Raw genomic sequence first — 11,515 nt, 5'->3', positions numbered from 1 at the left:
CAAACAAATAAATAAAAAAAATAAAAAACCTTCTTTTATCGCATGAGTTTGATATAATTTCTATATTTTTATTTTGTTTTTATTTTATATTATTTTTTATTTGATGACATAAAAACCTGTATTTCCTCAACTAAAAACTAGTCTCTAGATTTCTTAAACATTTATGCATGTTATGGTATGGACGGCACACGGCAGCAGGTACATAATATAATCTTTTTACTTTATTTTTAAATTAAAATATAAAAAATAGTCTTTATCTCACAACGTGGGTCCCATGTAGATGACATGGCATGGTTCAGCGTGTAGACACACGCACAGCTCCGTCTCAGTTCCTCTATATAAACTCTGAAACGTCCACTTGTCTCTCTCACTGCACCACCACTTCTCTATCTCTTCTTTCTTCAAAGAATAACTCAAATTCTTATTTCGATCAACCACACTTTCGTTTCTTCTCTAGTTTAATCCTCAATTTTTTAATTGGTTAGCTTCTTCTTCCATCTATGGCTGTTGATTCTGCGATGTCGTCCCCATTGGGTCCACCGGCGTGTGACAAGGACGCGAAGGCGCTGCGGTTCATTGAGGAAATGACCCGAAACGCCGACGCCGTCCAAGAGAGGGTGCTGGCGGAGATTCTCACGCGCAACGCCCACACAGAGTACCTTAAACGCTTCGAACTCGGCGCCGCCGCCGACCGTCAAACCTTCAAGTCTAAGATTCCCGTTATCTCTTACGAGGATGTCCAGCCCGAGATTCAACGCATCGCTAATGGCGACCGCTCCCCTATCTTGTCCGCTCATCCCATCTCCGAATTTCTCACCAGGTCCTTTTCGTTTACATAATTTCAATTATCACAAATTATTCTAAATATTATCAATTTTACTATATCTTGCACATCACTTCTAGTTCCTAAGAAAAATACATTTTTTATATATAAATCAATTTTAATTTATTTTAATCAATCATTATTTTAAAGAAAGTTAGAGAATTAAGGAAATAAATCAAATTTTATTGTAGTTATTTTATTTTTAAATTTGAGTAAATTAAACTTCTTATTATTTATAAATGGAAACGCATAGTTTATGGTTTACGATAACAGAACAATAATTTTGTGTTCGTTTAAATTATTATTTATTTTTTAAGATTGGGAACTGAAACCAATTTGGGATTTGTGTCTGGGGAATCTGAATCTGCAGTTCTGGTACTTCAGCTGGAGAAAGAAAATTGATGCCAACAATTAAGGAAGAGTTGGATCGTCGCCAACTTCTATACAGCCTCCTAATGCCAGTTATGAACCTGTAAGTTTCATCACCAAATAATTGAGCTCAAATACTCTCAATTTCTTAGGAAAAATGGAGTCCATTTCGGTGCATATCCATCAAACACGTGGCCTAAAATTATTCCAACGGCTGAGATTTCTTTCACTCGCCTATATACACTAACCAATATAGTATTGCAGATCCTCTCTTTCAATGTGTTGTAAGCAGTGACAGAAGTATATTGGGGTCCCGGGACTTTATACAATTAATTACATTAGTAAATTCCAAAACATTACAAGAAAATATATTTAAGCACAAGATATTCTATTTTTTTAATTACTAATTATAAATATCAATCACCAATTTTACATATTGTAAAAAAATTCTTATTTTTTACAAGTAAATATTCGTAGTTAGTTATGCATGATAACCATATTTTTTTTCTCAATTCTTACTAATTATGTTTTACTCACTAAAAAAATTGTTTTCAAAATTGTATCATGACAACTGTTATGCATTTAATAGAGATCTTAACAAGTCCATATTTTTCTTCTTCAAAATTTACATTGCAACTTGTTTGGATTCATCCACTTAAGGAAACAAATGTGATTATTTATAAATTATAAATTATCAAGAATGGATGATTGAATAAAAATAATTGACGTTCAAATATTTTTTCTGAAAAGGATAAACAGTTATCTTTTCAGAAAGATTGTAAAAGAAAAAAATAGCTATGTACAATAATAAAAGAATATGATATTTTTACAATAACATATCATATAAATGAAATAAAATAGTATTTTCTAATTCTGATAATTTTATTATTGTTCTTTTAATGATTAACATGTATGTATATATATATATATATATATATATATATATATATATATATATATATATATCGGGATCCAACCTACATGGTGCCTTTACAAATTGGCTAACGATGATACTGTACATAGGTGAAAGAAAGAAATACAGACAAAAAAAAGTCCCAGCCGTTTTTTAAGTCACGTGTTTGGTGGAAGTGGAAACAATAAAAATAGTACTATACTCTTTGCTTTCTGATTCTCCTCTGTGTCTAATTAATGTCTTTCGTCTTTACTTGCCAAGCATCAATTGGGGAAAAATGAATTTATATGCTTAATATTAAAAAATGATTTCAGAACTTATTAGTTATTTATTTTGTCCTGATCCTAGTATTTATTTATTATTTTTTAATGGAACAGTTATGTGCCGGGTTTAGACAAGGGAAAGGGCCTATACTTTTTATTCGTGAAGTCCGAAACAAGGACACCGGGTGGGTTACTGGCCCGTCCGGTTCTCACAAGCTACTACAAAAGCGACCATTTCAAGACCCGACCTTACGACCCGTATAATGTGTACACAAGTCCAAATGAAGCAATTCTCTGCCCCGACTCATTCCAAAGCATGTACACGCAAATGCTCTGTGGCCTCATTGAACGCAACCACGTCCTCCGCCTTGGCGCCGTCTTTGCCTCCGGCCTCCTTCGCGCCATCCGATTCCTCCAACTCCACTGGCCCCGACTCGTCCATGATATCCGATCTGGAACCCTAACTTCCCAAATCACCGACCCTGCAATTAGGGAATACATGGACAATAATGTGATAAAACCCGACCCGAAATTGGCCCAGTTTTTGACAGAAGAATGCTCCAAGGAGAAGTGGGAAGGGATCATCACAAGAATTTGGCCCAACACAAAATACTTGGACGTCATCGTAACGGGAGCCATGGCCCAATACATTCCCACGCTTAACTATTACAGCGGAGGATTGCCCCTTGCATGCACCATGTACGCTTCCTCGGAGTGCTACTTCGGGTTAAACCTAAATCCAATGTGCAAGCCCTCTAAGGTCTCCTACACCATCATGCCAAACATGGCGTATTTTGAATTCCTTCTCCACGATCCTATTTCTGGCTCTACCAGTTCAAAACTGGTGGATTTGGTCGATGTGGAGGTAGGAAAGGAGTACGAGTTGGTAATCACCACCTATGCGGGACTCTACCGGTATCGTGTGGGGGACATCCTCCGAGTCACCGGATTCCACAACTCGGCGCCGCAATTCCACTTCGTGCGGCGGAAAAACGTGTTGCTGAGCATTGACTCGGACAAAACGGACGAGTCGGAGTTGCAGAATGGGATTGAGAATGCCTCGAGGCTCTTGGCTGAGTTCAATACGAGTGTGGTGGAATACACGAGTTATGCTGACACAACGACGATTCCGGGTCACTATGTTATTTACTGGGAGTTATTGAGCAAGGACTCGGCGAACTCACCGAGTCACGAGGTGTTGAATCGGTGCTGTTTGGAGATGGAGGAGGCGCTGAACTCCGTGTACAGGCAGTGTCGTGTTGCGGATCATTCCATTGGGCCATTGGAAATACGCGTTGTGAAGAATGGAACCTTTGAGGAGCTTATGGATTATGCAATATCAAGAGGTGCTTCAATAAATCAATACAAGGTACCTAGGTGCGTGAATTTCACACCCATAGTGGAGTTATTGGACTCTAGGGTTGTGTCAGTGCATTTTAGCCAAGAATTGCCACATTGGACCCCTGAAAGGAGAAGGTGAAGTTCTTGGTATGTGGCCTTCTTGAGCTTGAGTCAAACATAGAGGTAGATTTTGTTGTTTTTCTCTTTTTGGATTAATGTATAGGACTTGCGATTACTACAAAAGGGGAGATGTTGAGTTAGGATATCTTTTTAGGATATGTATTTCGATTCGATTAACTTGTGGAAAAGATGTAACCCTTTTTTTTTTCTTTTAGAAAAGTTGCATAATGAATGTATTGGTGTTTTCATGAGTGAAGGAATGTAATAGAGTAAAAAACATTTCTTTTTGTCAACTAAAATTGTTCAATTTATTTATTTATGTCGTTATTAAATTTATTTAGATTCCTTGTAATTAATCGCAAGATTGTAAATTAAGATAAAATATGTAAATAACAATAAAATAGTTATCTTTGTAGTTAATTAAGATTAATGTGATATTAAAGATTTTGGTTCATCAAATATTACTTCATCTTTTAAAGCTTAAAATACTAATAAAAAATGTACTTAGGAAGGTAGACAAACTAATTGAATCTTCTTTTTTTGGATTTCGAGTTTTCTCATTTTAAGAAAATTTATACACAATATAATTGAAGCTTTTGACACGAGTTATTAGTAGGATTTTTGAAAAAAAAAAGTCAAAAATATTTTTATCAAAAGAAGCATATGGACATGTGGCACAAAACAAAACCAGGCGCGTGACTGCTTGTATTAAAGTAACGCGGCCATGCTTCATTTTTATGTGAAGTTGTGTTTTTTCATTCTACAATCACAACAAAAGTATAAAAACACTCCTTTTCTCATTTACTGATAATGAAAGCACAAAAACTAAAGAAGGCAAAGTGTGCAAACCTCTTTTATCAGTAAACTCTTTTGCTTCTCTTCATGGTTATAAAATCGAGATTTGAATGGTGAATTGTTAGATTTTTTTAATCGTGAATCGAATTTTATTATAAATAGTAACATACATAATAAATAAATATGATATATTTTTAAATAAAAAAATAACATGAATAAAATTGATTTTGAAATAACATAAACAGTTTTTTTTAAATACTTTTTTTTAAATAAAATAAATATAAACCTAAATATTTTTTTATATAAAAAAAATTAAATTGGTTTTTTGAAAATAAATAATCCTATAGAAAATTTTTAAGAGTGGTTCAGCTTTTTTTAAAAGGTGGTTTAGCCTTTTAAAAAATGGTTCAACTTTTCAGATGTGGCTAAATTTTTCTTCACAGATTATAAAATTTAAAATTGTGATTCCTTCTCATAACAAAGTAACTTTAATAAAAAAAATATTCTCCCAGATCTTCTTCTTGTTCGTGACCCTTCTTCTCCGATCACTGGACTCTCTCTTCGATGACTGAACTTTTTTTCTGTGTTCCTCACTTTTCTTCTTCTATGTGTTCTCCATTGTTCTTCTCTTCACTTGCTCCGCCGGTAAATTTATATTTTCTATTTATTTATTCTATTCTCTTCTCTTCTTTACTTCATTGTCGTTCTTGATTTGAATTATGATCTTGCTAGAATAGATGGCTTTAAACTAGAGGGGGTGAATTGTTTAAAGAGGGTTTTCACAAACTTTTAAAAGAAGAATGAAATTATCTCAAGAAACAATTGATAAGAAATTTAGTTTGCCAAAACAGCAATAAAAAACAGCAGTACCAGAAAAACAATGGGTTGTTTCACAGAAACAATCGGTTGTTCATACCAGCAAACAACAAACAAAACTGAATTTAAAGAGTTAGGGATAGAGAGATTGCACACAGATGTTTATACTGGTTCACTCCAAATCCAGAGCTACATCCAGTCTTCTCAGAAAACCTCTGAGGAAATCCACTAAGCAATCACACCTTGATTACTTACACCACAACCAAGAAAGTGACCTTGAATACCTCAAGACACACACTTTTCTTGGCCAACACACCAACACTAAGATTGTTGATCTTGATCCCCTCAAGAACACACAGCCAATCTCAGCAAACACAGAAACGAAACTTGTTCAGCAGCATACAAGGATTACACTTGTTACAGAAGATAATCTTAAATCAATACAAGCAGAATCCTATTCCACACACTTTGATCAATCACAAACTCTAAGCAATCTCAACTCTTTGAAAAACTCTTATTCAAAAACTTATATTTCACAAATCTGTTTTTCTGAATATATTCAAAGATGTTGTTTGTTATCAAATCTTAACAAACTCTTTTATTGCATTTAATGATTGGTCAAAGCATTTAAAGACTGGAGCGTAAACAGTTAAATCATTTAAAAAGCTCAGTCAAAGATAAAACAGTTTTTCTATTATGGTCCCAAAACAAACAATCGGTTGTTTCCTCGAATCAATCGATTGTTTTGGTTTTAACAGTTCAACCATTTGAAAAACAGTTTTCAATTTTTTCTCAAAACATCTAAGTATAAACAATCGGTTGTTTCGACAAAACAATCGGTTGTTTTAACTTAGTTTGAAAAACATTTTACTTTCACAAAGATTGAGAATGCCTATGCTTTAGATTTAATCAAGGGGTGGATTACAACACTCAAACTACCCTAGAACAAAACTAAAACAGCACAACAACAACAAGCACAACTAAGGCTTCAACATCCTTCAAAGGGTTTGGATTTTTCAAAGCTGGAACACCACTTGGTTCAACAAATATTTTCTCTCATTTTTTGGGATTTTTTCCAGAAATTGATTGAGTCGGAAATAATGAAACAAAATTACAAATTCCACGATTCACTTAGTTCGTGTCACGATTCAAACCCTAAAACGATTCATTTTTCGATTTGAATCGGCAAAGCAATATTTTTTATTTGAATCTTACGATTCATACAATTCTAACTACCATGCTTCTCTTATACCACACATTTTATATGATTTTAGCAAAATATGGAGTGGTGAAGTATTTGTGCCGTAGCACATAAAGAGCCGTCATCAAAGAAGACAAATGTTTTGAAATTAGAAATTTTGAATTTAAAATCTGATGAAGTTTGGAGCCATTTTCACAGTATTTATCTGTGCAAAAAGCTCTTTCTGCATTATAGGATTTTGAAGTACAAGATAAAACAAGAAGCAAAGCAGTTTCGACGGTGGATGACTTTAAGAGAGAAATGATGAAGGTAGAATATTAAAGTTTTTATTCTTTGTTTTTGGTTCGATTTGTTTATTTTTGTTCCATTTTTATTTGATGAGCATTTCTTCTCTCATTTTGTGCATATGGAAAATACAAGAAACGAATAGGAAATAAAGAAGAACTGGAAAAGGCAAACGAGTGTGATGAAAATTTTGGAGCAATTTTGGGTTGCATTCTAGATTTTATTTTTATGTTTTTTTTTTAGATACTATTTGTTATTTGCCTTAATTATTGAATTCTTCATATTTAGGTTTGAGGGAAAAACTTCATCTTTTTTGGGAAGGTTAGAAGTAGAGGATAAAACAAGAATTCTTTATTTTTGGTTCGATTTGTTTTTTTTTCTTCCATTTATATTTGATGAACATTTCTTCTCTCATTTATTACAGACGAAAAATACAAGTAAGAAGAATAAAGTACTAGAACTAGAGGAAGAAACTAAAAAGTTGTCTGGTCAACAAAACTTTTAACAGCGTATTCATGGTGGACAAATACAATAATTTGGTTTTATCCATTCTTTTATTATTCTAATCTGTTACATTCTTTTCTATTCACTATGTTCACTGGTTTTAAACACCATTTCTGTATTTTACTCTTTTAACTATGATTTTTGGTTGCATTTCTTATTCTGATTTGTTACACTCTTTTCCTAATACCTACTTTAAAACATTTCTTATGCCTTTTATCAGTTTTAATTATCAGGTTTATTGTTTAAGTTTTCCTGCTTTGATAATCGATGCAAAATACATTTGCGTATGAGGTAAATTATTTTTCATTTTCCATGTTTAGTGTTTTTTGAATTCTGTTAGACATTTCTCATAAATGCTTTGCCTTTGTCATTCCTATACCCCAACTAAAGTCTTTTTAGCTCTTTATTTGGTATCTCTATGAAGATATCTTGGATATATGCCACATCATGTAATGATGACATTAACAAATATTTGATCAATTTTATTCTTTAATGCATTGTATAAGTGGCGCTAATCCATTGGTTTCTTTGATAGTTGAGTCATGTTAAAGTTGCGTGGAGGTAACTGGCTCTTCATTTTAAACGTGTTCAATACATTTATTATGATTGACTACTTTTTTTCATTTCACACAATTCTTCTAAATTCATCGTTCCCATACCCAAGCAAAGTATTTTAGGCTCTTCATTTTGTAATATATATTAATTAATAAATTGAATTAAGTTATGTTATGTTTTTTTTAAGTTATTATTTTGAAATGTGGTAACTGAAATGACAACTCTTTTGACAATGGATTACTGAAATGTGTCAACTAAAAGTATGTTATAAATATAATTGTTTACACAATTTATTTTTTATTCACACTCATTCTCTAATCCTTTGTTTTGTTTCCCTTTTTTTTATTTCTTATTCCTTTCTTCACTACTTTCCTTATCAACAAAATCATGGCAAATTCTGCGAACATGGAATTATCATGGCAAGGTGGATGTTGGAAGTCATAATTTATTAGAATATTGCAAGAGGGAAGACTAATTGACAAACATCTTTATGTTAGAATATATGGCTTTAAACTAGAGGGGGGTGAATTGTTTAAAGAGAGTTTTCGCAAACTTTTCAGCCTTGAATGAAATTACTTCAAGAAAACCTGATTAAGAAATCAGTTTTTCAAAACATAAAGCAAAATGCACAACACTAGTAAAAACAATCGGTTGTTTTACCGAAACAATCGGTTGTTTATACCAGTTAACAAATATCAAAACTGAATTTAAAGAGTTAGGGATAAAGAGAATGCACACAAATGTTTATACTGGTTCACTCCAAATCCAGAGCTACATCCAGTCTTCTCAGAAACCCTCTGAAGAAATCCACTAAGCAATCACAACTTGATCACTTACACCACAACCAAGAAAGTGACCTTGAATACCTCAAGACACACACTCTTCTTGGCCAACACACCAACACTAAGATTGTTGATCTTGATCCCGTCAAGAACACACAACCAATCTCAGCAAACACAGAAACGAAACTTGTTTCACAGAGTACAAGGATTACACTTGTTACAGAAGATAATCTGAAATCAATACAAGCAGAATCCTATTCCACACACTTTGATCAATCACAAACTCTAAGCAATTTCAGCTCTTTGAAAAACTCAAAAACTCGTTTCAAAATCTTGTAAAAAGATATTGTTACTCAAATCTGTTTTTCTGAATTTATTCAAAGATGTTGTTTGTTATCAAATCTTAACAAACTCTTAAATTGTATTTAAAGATTGGTCAAAGCATTTAATGATTGGAGCGTAAGCAGTTAAATCATTTAAAGCTCAATCAAAGATAAAACAGTTTTTCTGTTATGGTCCCAAAACAAACAATCGGTTGTTTCCTCGAATCAATCGGTTGTTTTGGTTTTAACAACTCAACCATTTGAAAAACAATTTTCAATCTTTTCGCAAAACATCTAAGTATAAACAATCGGTTGTTTCGACAAAACAATCGATTGTTTTAACTTAGTTTAAAAAACATTTTACTTTCACAAAGATTGAGAATGTCTATGCTTTAGATTTAATCAAGGGGTGGATTACAACACTCAAACTACCCTAGAACTAAACTAAACCAGCACAACAACAACAAACATAGCCAAGGCTTCAACATCCTTCAAAGGGTTTGATTCTTCAAAGCTTGAACACCACTTGGTTCAACAATCTCCCCCTATTTGATGAAGACAAATCCCTGGTGCTTGTGTTTGATCTGATTGAATCTGAAGCAGTACCTGCAAAAATAGCATTTATACTATCCAATGCTTCTTACAGCAGCAGGTTAGATTTTTATATATTCAAAGCATAAAACATGATAAACAATCGGTTGTTTACACGAAATAATCGGTTGGTTTTATTAGCAGCAGCAGAAAACACTTTTATATCAGAGATTTTAACAGATTATACAGTATCAGATAAAGATATACAAGAACCAATTAATTCTCCCCCTATTTGTCTTCACAAATAGACTTTAGCATGTACCAAAACAGATTTATGAGAGATTATTACGATCAAGGATACCTAACTCATTTCTTAAGAAGAAAAACCTCTCTTTTGGTAAACGTTTTGTGAAGATGTCAGCTAACTGCAGTTTGGTCTCCACAAACTTCACTTAACAGTTCCCATTGTTTACATGATCCCTGATGAAATGATGTCTTATCTCAATATGTTTGGTCCTTGAGTGCTGAATCTGATTTTTGGTAAGATTGATGACACTTGTGTTATCACACATCAAATGAACCTTGCTGTTTTGTAATCCAAAGTCTACAAGTTGTTGTTTAAGCCACAGAATCTGTGCACAACAGCTTCCAGCAGCAATGTATTCAGCCTCAACAGTAGAGAGAGCAACACATGCTTGCTTCTTGCTATGCCATGAGATTAGGCTTGAGCCAAAAAGGTGGAAAGTGCCACTTGTGCTCTTTCTATCTAGCTTGCAACCTGCAAAGTCAGAATCTGAATAACCAATTAAATGAATTGGAGAGTGAGAAGGATACCATAATCCAACAGATGATGTTCCTTTGAGATATTTCAAAATTCTTTTTGCAGCTTTGAAGTGTGACTCTTTAGGATTTGCTTGATATCTTGCACATAGACACACCGCAAACATGATATCCGACCTACTAGCTGTTAGATAAAGCAAATATCCAATCAATCCTCTGTATTTTGTTTGATCTACACCCTTTCCAGCAGCATCCGCATCCATGTAACAGCTTGATGGCATTGGAGTGCTTGCTTCTTTGCGACTCTCCATTTCAAATTTCTTGAGAATCTCCTTGCAATACTTTGATTAACTTAAGAAGATCCCATCCTTTGTTTGTTTAACCTGCAATCCAAGAAAGAAAGACAATTCTCCCGTCATAGACATTTCAAACTCACCTTTCATTGTAGCCACAAATTCTTCACACAAACTATCTTGTGTAACACCAAAGATGATATCGTCAACATAGATTTGCACAAGAATTATTTCTGCATTTGACTTCTTGATGAAGAAAGTCTTGTCTACCATTCCCCTTTCAAATCCATGAGATAGCAGGAAGTTACTAAGCCTCTCATACCACTGTCTTGGAGCTTGTTTTAGTCCATACAAAGCTTTCTTCAACTTGAAGACATGGTTGGGATACTTATGATCTTCAAAGCCCGGTGGTTGATCTACATAGACTTCCTCATTGATGTAGCCATTCAAGAAGGCACTATTGACATCCATTTGGAAGAGTTTGAAACCACTTATACACGCAAAAGCCAGCAGCAGCCTCATAGCCTCCAATCTAGCAACAGGAGCAAAGGTTTCACCATAATCTAGGCCCTCTTCTTGATTGTAGCCTTTGGCAACTAGCCTTGCTTTGTTCCTTGTGATCACACCATCCTCATCTAGCTTGTTCCGGAAAACCCATTTCAAACCAATAATATTCATTTCATTAGTTTTAGGGACAAGAAACCATACCTCATTCCTTGCAAACTGATTCAACTTTTCATGCATAGCTTCAACCCACTTCTCATCCTTGAGAGCTTCCTCAATTGACTTTGGTTCAATTTGAGAGACAAAAGTTGTGTGCC

At 33.9% G+C, this 11,515-nt stretch overlaps 1 protein-coding gene across 1 annotated transcript; it reads left to right on the top strand.

Annotated features, from left to right (window-relative positions):
- Window positions 1-355: 355 nt before the first annotated feature.
- LOC137810733 (probable indole-3-acetic acid-amido synthetase GH3.1) lies at window positions 356-4,128 on the top strand. Its single transcript, XM_068612142.1, has 3 exons — window positions 356-820; window positions 1,194-1,295; window positions 2,483-4,128. The coding sequence occupies exons 1-3, from the start codon at window positions 501-503 to the stop codon at window positions 3,846-3,848; spliced, it is 1,788 nt and encodes a 595-aa protein (XP_068468243.1). The 5' UTR covers window positions 356-500; the 3' UTR covers window positions 3,849-4,128.
- The last annotated feature ends 7,387 nt before the right edge of the window (window positions 4,129-11,515 follow it).

Source organism: Phaseolus vulgaris, chromosome 2 (assembly GCF_000499845.2).
Source record: "Phaseolus vulgaris cultivar G19833 chromosome 2, P. vulgaris v2.0, whole genome shotgun sequence".
Classification (NCBI taxonomy): Eukaryota; Viridiplantae; Streptophyta; class Magnoliopsida; order Fabales; family Fabaceae; genus Phaseolus; species Phaseolus vulgaris.
The sequence above is the reverse complement of the archived record's forward strand: the minus strand, read 5'-3'. Positions and strand labels throughout refer to the sequence as shown.

Excerpts from the sequence above, each read along its gene's own strand:
- LOC137810733 (XM_068612142.1), top strand. The coding sequence starts at position 501 with ATGGCTGTTGATTCTGCGATGTCGTCCCCATTGGGTCCACCGGCGTGT. Across the intron at positions 821-1,193 it reads ATCTCCGAATTTCTCACCAG|TTCTGGTACTTCAGCTGGAG; the intron begins GTCCTTTTCGTT and ends CTGAATCTGCAG. Across the intron at positions 1,296-2,482 it reads CTAATGCCAGTTATGAACCT|TTATGTGCCGGGTTTAGACA; the intron begins GTAAGTTTCATC and ends TTAATGGAACAG.